Source organism: Primulina tabacum, chromosome 10 (assembly GCF_025594145.1).
Source record: "Primulina tabacum isolate GXHZ01 chromosome 10, ASM2559414v2, whole genome shotgun sequence".
Taxonomy (NCBI): domain Eukaryota; kingdom Viridiplantae; phylum Streptophyta; class Magnoliopsida; order Lamiales; family Gesneriaceae; genus Primulina; species Primulina tabacum.
Window position 1 is genome coordinate 5,127,834 of NC_134559.1, and position 12,596 is coordinate 5,140,429.

Here is a 12,596-nt window from a genome sequence, read left to right on the forward strand (position 1 = left end):
CGCAGTTAAAATGAGGCTACATCAAAGGTGATAGAACAAAGCATATTTCACCAAAGTTTTTCTATACACATGAGCTTCAAGAAAATGGTGATATTGATGTCCATCAAATTCGCTCAAGCGACAATGTAGCTGACTTATTTACAAAGACATTACCAACTTCAACATTCAAGAAATTGGTGCACAAGATAGGGATGCATCAGTTGAAGGATCTCAGATGATTGAGATCAGGGAGAGTATCTATTGTTGTACTTTTTTTCCTTCATTCAGATTTTTTCATTGGGTTTTTACTGACAAGGTTTTAACGAGGCAGCATTTGAACTCCCACATCTCTTAGAAGTGATTTAATGAGTCGATAATCATCTAAGGGGGAGTATTATAGAAAAGATATTATAGATGATTATTGATATTGTTACCTATTCAAGTTCTATAAATAGAGGTCTCCAATGATGAATAAAGCACACAAAAAAATCATTCTCTCTTCTCTCTATTCTCTACTATTCACAACATGTAATACATTATTTTAATGGGAGTTTTGCAGGTAAAATAAAATTGAATTAATCAAGCAAAATTGTTCCATTTTGAAATCAATAAGCTCCAACGTTTAATATATATTGCAACTGTGAAGGTGTGCATAACTACCGGGTAATTGATGTGTTGGTTGGAATCTAACTAACAAGGGGAAACAAACTTGGGAAACAATCGATGGAAGTCAATGCGGTTAAATAAAAGGAGGAAGAGAGAACACAAAGGTAGACTTCACACACACAATCAAGAAGTAACAGAAGGATTCGAAAGAGAAGTGAGAGAGGAAGGAACTGCAGCTTTCTGATAGAATTTTTTAGCTTATTCCCTTTGTATTCTTTGGTTTCAAAAGGGTCTGTACTTGTCATCCAGTTTTGATCAATAAAGATTGGTTGCCCTCCCATGGATGTAGGCGAATTTCGTCGAACCACGTAAATATTCTTGCATTTACTTCAGTTGCATGAGTTGTGAGTAATTTGTTGTACATGTGTGATCATCTAGCAAGTCCAAGAACGATCAACAAGAATTGGATCGAACTCTAACAGGAACCAACCAAATATTAATTATTCTTGTAACTAGTTAAAATCAGATTATAGCAACCAAGAGATCTATGGAAAATGGGATATTCTGATTCTCGATTGAAGACCTCGATTATGCATCTTGTGTCATAAATTATTTTCAATAGGAACTTATTCGAAATTATTGATTTATTTAATAAGTGTTTTTTGCTATTTAATTAGACCTGACAGACATTCATACACAGCATAAAGTATAGCCCGTAGGCTTTTGAGTAGTCACAAATATGTTTGATCACGATATAATGTCATCAAATATTACAAAAATAGAACGTTTAATATTTGACATCAAAATTTTAAATTTAAGACGCGTTCTCGACTGTTATATTTAATTATAATAATATCGTCTTTATCTCAAATAGAAAACAAAAAAATTACATATCATAAAAAAAAATTATAGAAGAAAGATGTGGTAGTGTAGCAGCGTATGGTAGTAATATGCATGTACGCAGGCACATGACCCTCTTATAAAAATGTGTCGAGATGAGCTCTGTTCTTGCACACTAACTTTTGTAAAACCCTAATCCTCCTATCAATTGATTCTCTCTCTTTTTGAATTTATCATTTAAATCAAATTGATTAAATCTCTGTGAATAATCTGTTTCCGAGCTATTCCTGATTCGAGGTTTCCGAGATTTTCATTTTCCCTTGTCGGTCGACATTTTTTTTATCTTTCGATTTCCTTCTTTGCAACTTTATTTGGGTTTTGAAAGCGCAAGGCTGGCGATTGGCGCTGCGACGAGGTGATGGCGGATCCGCCACAAGGCCGCCCTTTATTGTTTCATAAATCTGCTCATTTTGTTGCGTTAGGGTTTCGTTCGAAGTTAGAGGAAGACGGGGAGAAATTGAGTAATCGAGAGGTTAGTAGAAAATGCTGAGTGTGCTGAGGGTGCACGTGCCGTCCGATATACCTATAGTAGGATGCGAGTTGACGCCGTATGTGCTTTTGAAACGCCCCGATAACTCTGTTGTTGCCGATGATGTCACTGAGTTGAACCCTGTCGATGGGAGTTTCTTAAGATATAAATGGTTAGTTTTTCTTAGCTTGGTTTGTGTGTCAGACTTTTCGATGACCCGATGATTGATGATGTTCTTTTTTGTGTTGTTTATGATAATTTTTATTGTGCTTTTGCATGTGTAGCTATGAAATAGTCGAGTTTTTAAGATTTTTCGCGCTATTATGTCGTTGTTGGATGTTATCAATTGTGCTAACCAGTGGTGAGGATTTAGTGGGTTCCGAGATTGTTTTTTCTATCTTTCTCTGCCTGTTATTTGTATTTAGCACTGATTGTGATTTTGAAGGAGAATCATCTTCTCAATAATCTGAATCTGCAGGTATGTGAGCAACTCTGAAATTATTTGGAAATTTATGGAATCCAACAACGGTTGTACGAACATCTCTTAAATTCATTGTCTTGAAGTTGGTCCCATATCCTTTCTCATTTTCAAATGTTCTTTTTTGTTAGATTTCGTTATCCCTATTTGGCCTGATGTTAATGGCGGCAGTGTCGGGCTTTTCATAATTGGTTGATGCTAACAGCTCACTGTCGCATTTTTATCTTCTTCATTGTTCTTATCTGTTGTTTTGTCCTTGATGTGTTAATTGCAAAGGTCTAGCTTTTAAATAAGGTTTGTCTGGTACAATGTCGCACAAATTAATGCCCCTGGTGGAAAAATCAGGTCGCGTTGGTCGTCGCAGAGGCTGATGTTCGAGTTCCATTGGCATTTCGCGGAACGGTCGCGGTTATTTTTGCGGGGTTTTTTTAAAATAAAAATAGAGATGATTAGATAATTTGTAAAATTTTAGATTAATTTTTAATGGAAAAAATAAAACAATAAAAAACGTCCCGGTGGCAAAATCTCTGTACCGTTATGTGATAGCCGTGAAATTGCCAATATTCCATAAAAAAAATGGCATTATAGTTACGCACCTGTTTTGTCTTGGAACTGTCGCGACAGATGCCGTTCTGCGAACTTAGCAGTGAACCATGGAAACGTGTGTCACGGGTTTCACAGCTGATTGGCCCTCTTTACATTACTGTTTTTATATTTAAATATCTAATTAGGGGGTATGTTGGTTTGAACTATCACTTGCCAATTTTTTAATTGCTCTAATCTTTTTGCATTTTATATCATTAGTAAAGAGAGATGTTTTGCCAACTCAACCAGTTCGAGAACGAGGGATTACTGATGATGACGAGAAAGATAATGTTAAAGACTGATAATGAATATTTAGTTAATGATTAATGGGATTATATCTCCATCCTTTGTGTGGAATCCAGAGAAACTTCGATTTTATTTGCTGAAAATTTCCTTTTTTATTTGTGTTGATTGATATTCCATTATATCTTATCTCAGGGTGATACTTGACATACTACTGGTGATGATATCACACTTGGTCTGAGGGACCTTTTTTACCGTGATTGTTTTTATACAACCCCTTTACATGATTAGTTGGATAGAAGTTGCATACATGATAGAATGACATTTGGCATCAGATTACTAGTGTTTCTTACTAATATTTGGTTTTCTATGTAGGTATCGTGTTCAAAGTGATAAAAAAGTCGCGGTTTGTACGGTTCATCCTACCGAACAAGCTACATTACAATGCCTTGGATGTGTTAAGGCCAAAATTCCTGTTGCCAAGAGTTACCATTGTTCTCCAAAGTGTTTTTCTGATGCCTGGCAACATCATCGAGTTCTGCATGAGCGTGCTGCTAGTGCTGTGAACGAAAATGGAAACGAGGAGGAAGAGATTTTTGGGCGCTTCAACAGTACTAGTAGCACAACATCAAACATGATCAATATGAACTTGCCAACCTCTCAATCAAATCCTAGCTTGTCCAATGGAACCACTGCGTTGTATCCTGTTGCAGTTGCTCAGAGGAGTGGTGACGAAACATGGTTTGAAGTTGGACGGTTCAAGACATATACACCAACAGCTGATGATATTGGTCATGTTCTTAAATTTGAGTGCATTGTAATAGACGTAGAAACAAAATTATCCGTGGGTCCTGCTAGTACCTTATCAACATCTCGTGTGATTCCAGCTCCATCACCTTGTCCACGGCGTATGATTTCTGTTATTGGAATAGATGTTCCTGGGCATCTAGATTTGGATAGTCGCATTTCATCTGCAGGGACTTTCTCTCTGCTTTCATACAACATCTTATCTGATGTTTATGCTACAAGTGAATTATACAGCTATTGCCCATCCTGGGCTCTTTCATGGACTTACCGCAGACAAAACGTCTTCCGAGAAATAATTGGTTATCATGCAGACATTGTTTGTCTTCAGGAGGTACACAATTGTGGCAAACTGTATTGTGTTTTTTCTTTTTAAAACTTTTAGATGTTATTATTGTATTTGAGTTCATTATTGTTGTGAACATGTGAAAGGTTTAGACCCGTGGAAATTGAAAATGTTAGGCAGTAAAAGGTAAAATCTAACAGTTTTTTTGTGGAACGGTGATGGCATTTGTTAAAAAGCCATTGAGCGAAGGCATTTTCCAGTTTGGATGAAGCTCGGTTGGTAAAAGATGCTTAAAACATGAAAAATCTTTTCATCTTTATTGATGAATCTTTACATAGAAAGAAATGTTGTGTTTCATTTGTTTTGTAAATCTATCACTTCTCCAAAATATATTTGATAAGCCCTTTGCAAATACGTATTTCGCATTTTGACAGAGTTGTTTGTTCTTTCCTTTAAACATATGGATGCTTTTCGTCAAGTTGTTTTGCCTGTAGTAGCTGGATTTGAGCCATGGTAATGGTCTTTCTGTCATGTGTTTTTAACTTTTTAACCCTTTTTTCCTGGTGTAAAATTTTCTTTCATTAGGTTCAAAGTGATCATTTTGAGGAATTTTTTGCACCTGAGCTGGATAAGCATGGCTATCAGGCTTTGTTTAAAAGGAAAACAACAGAGGTTGGTGGAACCTAGGTTAAATCAAGATGATAAAGTCAAGATGTTATTGATACACAATGCTATTGTTGCGTGCAGGTTTTTAACGGGAACATCAACACCCTTGATGGTTGTGCTACTTTCTTCCGCCGTGATAGATTTTCACATGTCAAAAAATATGAGGTAACTAAAGTGCCATAATGAATGTGTTTTGAGCTCCTTTATATCAGCTTCATTGTTGACATTTTTTAATGTAGGTTGAATTTAACAAAGCTGCACAATCTCTAACTGATGCTTTGGTTCCTAGCGCTCAAAAGAAGAATGCTTTGAGTCGACTGGTCAAGGTACCATACTTGCAGATTTAAAGGCTTTTTTTGCTTACTGGGTTACAGCTAGTTCAGAATTAAATCTAGTGTGATGATTATGTTACTTTTAACTTTTTTAGTTGGGCTTTATCTCTGTTTTAGTGGACAAAAATTTAATTTCCCTTATCTTCCATGCAGGATAATGTTGCACTAATTTTAGTTCTTGAAGCAAAGTTTGGTAACCAGGGCATTGATAACCCTGGAAAGCGCCAGCTTGTTTGTGTTGTAAGATTTCTATTTTGGAATTCTATTTATTGTTATGATTTTAACTTGTTATTTTATTTTCAGCATTGATATGATTTATTATAAATATGTTTGAATCAAATATTACGAGCTCGAACTTTGTTGAAGATATATAATTATAAATATGTACAAATCAACATAAGAAATGGATACATAATGTTCCTTGCTGTTTGCCGCATCGATTTTGAAAAGGTAATATCAGGGAAGAAGGTACATCAAAGTAGCCAACTAGCCATGATAATTTCCGTGGAATCAGATACTATTTGCAGATTATTTGTTGTCCTGCTAAAAATCCAATGAACAAATCTTTCGATTGAGATTCTTTCTGATACATTTTCTTTTTAATGCTAGTTGCTGTGTTGTTTACGTAAATTTCTCAAATTGCTTTGTCGATGATGTCTTCAAGTGTATTCTAATTATTCCTGCGCTTTTTTCGTGACTATGTTTTACACACTTAATTTGGATGGTTACTCGGGGGAGAACCTCGTGATTTGTATCTTTCTCATGTTTCTCGAACAGGCAAACACACATGTAAATGTGCATCAAGAGTTGAAGGATGTCAGACTTTGGCAGGTTATTTTATGTGGCCATCCTCTCAAATAACATATTAAAATTCTTTGGAATTCCTTTTATCAAAGTAACTCTTTATGCCATTGTCCATATCAGGTCCACACTCTATTGAAAGGACTGGAAAAAATTGCTGCTAGTGCAGACATCCCAATGCTGGTGTGTGGGGATTTCAATTCAATTCCTGGAAGGTGTTGTTCTCCTATAATATAATCAGATGCATGCATTTTTGTCTTGGAACATCAGTGTTAGCTTCTTCTTCTTCTTTTTTGGGTTTGAAATACAGTGCTCCTCATTCCCTCCTTGCTATGGGGAAGGTGGATCCACTTCATCCTGAATTAGCCGTTGACCCACTTGGCATTCTTCGCCCTGCTGCTAAACTCACACATCAGCTGCCATTGGTATTACCTTGTTATTCTCTTTCGAGTATTTGATGTTGTAGCCTATTGCTGTGTTCATATTAATGTTCAATATTTGTGTTTGTGGCATTTATTTTCTAGGTAAGTGCATATTCATCATTTGCAAGAGTTGGTGTCGGTCTTGGTCTGGAACAAAGGAGGAGAATGGATCCTGCTACAAATGAACCACTATTTACAAACTGCACAAGAGATTTTATTGGTACTCATGATTACATATTTTACTCAGGTATACTAGAGTTACATCAGTTTTTCATTGAAATAAGTTCTGGTCGTTTGTAATCTTTTTAGTTCATTCACTGCCTCTCTCCCCATTCTCCAACCCTAGCAAAACTGGATAATTTCTAATTTGTGTTATGCTGTCTTATTATATTTATGGAAATGTTTGCGTCCTTGTAGCCGATTCCTTGTCCGTGGAGTCTCTGTTGGAGCTCTTGGATGAGGATAGCTTGCGAAAAGATGCCGCTCTTCCTTCTCCAGAATGGTCTTCTGATCACATAGCGCTCTTGGCTGAGTTTCGTTGTAAGCCTAGGACTAGACGCTAACGATAGGTAAGCCGTTCAACATCGTACTTAAATTTCTTTTAGATTCACAGTGTTCTCTGATATTATTTCCCGATTTTTTTTAAAAGATTGATTTGGGGCTCCAATTTCAGTACATTATAAAGCACTCTGATTATACCATATATTTTTCTCACCGAACTGATCCTGAATGGTTCGGTTGCAAATCACGAATTACACTATTTTGGTTATTCTCTTTGGACATTGTTTGCTTCGTAATTGGTAGAGATTGAACACGGTCATGCAAATGGGACACGAATTACACACTATTTTGGTTATTCTCTTTGGACATGTTTGGTTCGTAGTTGGTAGAGATTGAACACGGCCATGCAATTGGGACAGAAGTAGTGATTCTCCATCAGTACAAGCCCGCGGGTGATATATAATAACACCTCTAGACTCATAGAGGAAATTCATACGCAGTCTGTTAATCTTGTTAGTGATTGAACACGCCCATGTTTGTTGATCCAACGCAATCTCTTAATCTTGTCATGCCAAGAGTTTCTACTCTAAGAATTGGATATGTAATGATTGGTGTGCTTGCTTTGCCTCATGCAGGTCTGGCTGAAGATAAATTTGAAAGTTTGTAGCGGGAAGAAAAGTGAATTTAATGTTTAGATTGTTCTCATCTTTAATTTTCTAGGTTTATCCCTTTGTGGGATTTGTAGTTATGAGAGTCACTTGTATCATGCCACCTTTGTCTCATAGAAAATATTTATGATAATCCCATATTTAATATCTTATCTTTCCATCCTTTATAGAGATATGTTTACAGTGATTGGTTTTATTTGCAAGTGAACCAGGTTGTAATTTCTTCTCTGCTGGCAACAGTTTTTTTAATGAAAAAATAATCCGTGGTACTTTTTACCTGCACAGCGACCTTTTTCTCTCCTCCGAGTGTGGCTTAGCGTGGCTTATTCTTTGCTAGTCTCTCTGTGATTTGACAAAATAAAAAGAGTTGGTTCTTCAACATATGGTATGGTACCTGATAAAAATATATGGGAGCTTTTTCAATGCTATATAGGGAGAAATCCTGTGTGGCTGGATCTCTCGTGAAATATTTGTGGTCCACATGATCCGATGGAGGAAGAATTCTATATGAGAAGAATAACACCATTCGGATTAGTGCTAACCCTTACCTCGGAGCCATAATTACACGCTATCGTTGGTAATTTTGGTGCGAGAAAACAGTGATTGCCCCTCGAGTGTTTCGTCTTGTCTGCGTAAACTTAAGCCTCATATCCACCCATTATGGGATCGTGAATAAGGGGCCACGTTTATAGTAACTTTCGGTGATAGGAGTTGCATTTAGATTTGTAACGTCAAGACATCAAAGTTTTCTTTACATTTAAATTCAGTTTTGGATAACCGGTTGGAAATATACACAGCGGAAAGTTCATGTTTGCTTACATATCTCGTCTTCTAGTTTGGGGCAAAATTCGTACTTTATGTGCCTGATTTCTGGTTCAGATTTGGGATTAGTTTTTATGCACAAAAGATGGTACTCTCGATTTATAGGGGTGCTTTTAGATTTTGATTTATTGTTTGTGCATAGCATTATAACCACAGTTAAATCAGGCCAGCTCCATTGAGTGTTGCTATTATATTGTCGTCTCAGGTAATTAAATCTCAGAGTAAAATGGTCATTTTCAAGCAAGAAATTGACAGATGCTACAGTGACAGCCTAGCTATGGACCTTGAAGCACTTGAGTTTAGGAAACAAATGAATCAATTCCTCACGGCTACGTCTCTGCCAAGAAATACATACGCATGGTAAGAACATTGTGAACTATTGACAAATAGCTGCAATGCAACAATGAAAGATAATGCACCTTTATGCCGATGCATCCATTGACATCAAGTGTTGTTAATGTATTTGAGCAACATTTTGAAAGGGCCTCCAAGCTCTTATCTGTCACCCCAACTATCCCAAACAAGCTGCAATGCCAACCACATGTATTCAAATTCTAATATAGACAATAGATATATAAGCATGGAGAGGAAGAAGGAAGAGGGAGCCAGCAGGAATGGTCACATCCCTTCTCTTTACAATTTCCTTCAACTCTTAATTTCTAAGGACAATCAAATATTTCTGGTCCCCTTCCCTCTTTTTTTTTTCATTCTAGATCTGAAATACGTGTCTTTGAAAAAGTACCACAAAAAGTCACCTCTAAAGATACCCATGATACTGACAAGACTTGATCCTCCATGAGCATGGGTCAAGGATCAAAAGATAGTTGGAAACAAGAAATCAAGAATCGCCAAATCATGCAGTATCACTAGTTAATGGATAAAGCAGGAATTACTAGAATGGAAAAGACAGATGCATTGTTTCATTATCTAAAAACTCACCTCAGAAATTCAAGAAATGTGCATCCTTGTGCAATAGATATAACACCCTGATCGGTTATATGCACACACCTGTTCGTACGAAGTCAAGAATTCATCATGACTCATATTAGGTTACTTTCTTTTTATCTAAAAGACAAAAGACAGGCTCCAATACATCACATACCAGGTCAAATTGAGTGAAATCAAGCTCTTGCAGTTAGCTATGCAAGAAAGTCCTTCGTCAGACAGATTCTGACATGCAATAATAGAATCAGAATTGATTATGGTAAAATTGAGTAAATAATTAAGTGGACTACTAATCACACCTGAGCGCCACAGAGGTCTAAAAATTGAAGATGTATTAAAAGTGAAATCTTCTGGTATGCTACGTCTGTAAAACTGTACAAAGGTAAGATACAGTCCGAACGACCCCTTACTGTAAACCAGAAAAATTGCAAGAGGAAGTATGTAAATTATGTTCATTTACCTTGAAAGAGCGTATAGATTTAAGCTCTGAAGAGAGGAGCAGTTCAGCAATATCGTTCGCAAACCTCCATCAGTCAGCTTGGTGCATCTAAATATACAGAACAGAATAGTCAGGATGCAGTTCATAATATTTCCCGTTTGGACTGATTAGCCTGATATTTGGTTTTTGTGGGCATTAATTGTCAAAATAATTCTCAGTTCTAAACATGTATATGCATTGTTTGTCAACAGCTTAACACACAACTTGGTATTTTGGGAAGGGCTCATATAGGCATCTCACGCATAATCCTCGACAGAAAGGCAAGAACAACCATTCAAATTTTCTATGAAAGACGACTCCAAGAAAACAGGGAGAAAAGCTCAGAAACTCAGAGTAGGGGAAGACCCAGGATTTCATACAAGGGGTAAAAGAGTCTATAGGTTTGGAAGGGTGGACTTCAATTTTTAAGAACAATTATATAAAATTTCAAATTCTTTTTCCACTGAACCAGCCCTTCACTTGGATAATCATAAAAATCATGCACTTGCAACTTCTTCATTTATGGTATTAAAATATATGATCACCACAAAGATCATACCTCGTGATGTTCAATAAAAGCAACCCTTGATAATTTTTGGCAATCAATTTCAAACTTTCATCGGAGACATTCTGCGATTTGACACAACACCCGTAGTAAGATAATAATTTTAGACAAAAGGATCGGTAATCAGAAACATGTTCGGGCCAACAGGAACTTGCACTATACCTTACAGCCACTAAGGTTCAAATTCGTCACGAGTTTGCAATTCTTCATCAGGTTCTTAATTCCAAGATCTGAAACCCTGAAACCGAAACTTTATCTGAATTCTAAAGGTCTTGGTTTATGACTATTATTTCCAATATACTATTAGCAAGTACAACAATTGGGTATGTGTTATACAGAAATGCAAAGTACCTCACATTCCAGTAGATAGAGAAGTCCTTTAATTTTGGGCTATTGAATGTTATAAAATCTATACCCGCATCAGATATCTTTTGGCAACCGTTCAAATTAAGAACCTCTAAGTTTCCAACAGAATTTCTGCACTGCAATGCAATGATATATGATTAAAAAAAAATGGTCAAAATCATGAACGAAAGAAAACTGAGAAGAAATTAACGAGCAACTATATTTGAAAACTTACCACGTTTTTAACAATTTCTAGATGCTTATCTTCAATATCCCTAGCAAACTCAAGTTTTATATGCTTCACATTCTGGTATCTTGACTGCAAAGCAACATAAAACAAGCCCTTTGTTAGACACCTTAACTATCAACGTGTCTCTTGCTACAATTTTTTTACCAATTATAAAGACAAGAGGGTCTGTCTATACACGAAATTGAGGTACTTTATTTCCCGTCATACTTATTCTGTTTCTAGTAGCTGGACAGTAAGTACTTTCTTTTTTTCTTTTTACTAGAATATTTTCTCAAAAAACCATATTTTACCATAGAAGTTGCCAACGACATTAGAGAAGGAAGGGGGAGAAAATACTAACCAGAGAGAGAGCTGCCACTAGGCGATCCCCTGCCTTGTCCATCTCATGAAAATCAAGAACCTTAAACAGGGCCAGAAATATATTAAAAATATGCTCATTGAAGACCAAAGAGCACAACCTTCAAACTTAAGTTAGAAAGGAATTAAGAGAAGGAATGATTTTACATAGTCTATATCTTGTTGTTGTGTAAATACACAATTACCAGCCAAACGGAAGAGTGCGAATTAATATGCAAAAAACAAGAGCACCTTCTATCCCATATAGCAAACAAAGGATCAAGTTTACAACTTTCAAGTTTGATTGGGAAAAATACACACTATGACAAGATCTTGACATACAAATATCTTGTGCGTTTACAGACACTTGTCAACCTAAAGGAGAAGTAGGAATTTGTGTAAAAATAAATTGAAAACAAAAAATTCAAAACCCGTAATACTAAACAGAGAATGCCGTATAAAAAAGCTCACAATTTTCGATCTTTAATTGGCAAAATACTGAGAAAAAGGAAGCTTTACAAGCACTATTGCATTGGCCCACAAACACACAAAAATTACCTGCCAAAGGGAAGGGTGAGAAATTAGATTTCCATGAATCCAAGGGCTGACAAGCAAAAGGGAAATTAGGTCTCTCTGAGGAAGTCTGGTGCAGACAATCTTCATCACCGTTGGCACAGTTTCTCTATTCCACACCTCCATCGTTGCAGTTTCTTTGTCCACTTCCATTCTTGGTTTCCTTTCTAAGTTTTGTTAGCTTAAACTGAAAACGGCACCCTTACGATTGATTCCATGAGGCTCACTCACTTTTGAGGCAGATTCATTTGTTATCTTTTTCACAAGAGAAACGCCTAAAGGCTTCTATTTCACATTCCGCTGTTTAAGACTCGGAATTGGTGTTTTCGGGTTTGGATCAATCAATTTGAATCTGAAATCTGACCCAAAAAAATAGTCGAGTTGGACTCAACTCGAGTTGCCCAAATCTTTTTATTGTATATGTGTCGATATTATAAATTTTCGTCACGTAATATTTATTTTGTAAAATATTGATTTTTTAAACAGTTTTTTATTTTTTTATAGTAAGTATACTTTAAATTTTATGCAAGTAGAACTTCAAA

General features: G+C 36.2%; 2 protein-coding genes across 5 annotated transcripts; one reads left to right on the plus strand and one right to left on the minus strand.

Annotated features, from left to right (window-relative positions):
• Positions 1-1,538: 1,538 nt before the first annotated feature.
• Positions 1,539-8,899, plus strand: LOC142506190 (carbon catabolite repressor protein 4 homolog 1-like). 4 transcript variants are annotated; one of them, XM_075619371.1, is made up of 12 exons: positions 1,539-2,126; positions 3,636-4,398; positions 4,936-5,022; positions 5,098-5,181; positions 5,256-5,342; positions 5,502-5,588; positions 6,126-6,179; positions 6,273-6,364; positions 6,460-6,574; positions 6,674-6,818; positions 6,989-7,140; positions 8,768-8,899. In XM_075619371.1, the coding sequence occupies exons 1-11, from the start codon at positions 1,969-1,971 to the stop codon at positions 7,132-7,134; spliced, it is 1,818 nt and encodes a 605-aa protein (XP_075475486.1). In that variant the 5' UTR covers positions 1,539-1,968; the 3' UTR covers positions 7,135-7,140; positions 8,768-8,899. The 4 variants fall into 4 exon arrangements, with proteins under 4 accessions (XP_075475486.1, XP_075475485.1, XP_075475484.1 ...); XM_075619370.1 differs by lacking the exon at positions 8,768-8,899 and adding an exon at positions 8,174-8,507; XM_075619369.1 differs by lacking the exon at positions 8,768-8,899 and adding an exon at positions 7,708-7,889 and having other exon boundaries at positions 6,989-7,157.
• Positions 8,719-12,388, minus strand: LOC142506191 (F-box protein At3g58530). The gene is made up of 12 exons (XM_075619372.1): positions 12,040-12,388; positions 11,486-11,545; positions 11,131-11,214; positions 10,902-11,032; positions 10,713-10,788; positions 10,545-10,615; positions 9,968-10,054; positions 9,807-9,879; positions 9,665-9,732; positions 9,502-9,570; positions 8,982-9,087; positions 8,719-8,899 (listed from the first exon to the last, which is right to left on the minus strand). Exons 1-12 carry the CDS (start codon positions 12,205-12,207, stop codon positions 8,834-8,836), a joined length of 1,059 nt encoding a protein of 352 aa, XP_075475487.1. The 5' UTR covers positions 12,208-12,388; the 3' UTR covers positions 8,719-8,833.
• Between the last annotated feature and the right edge of the window lie 208 nt (positions 12,389-12,596).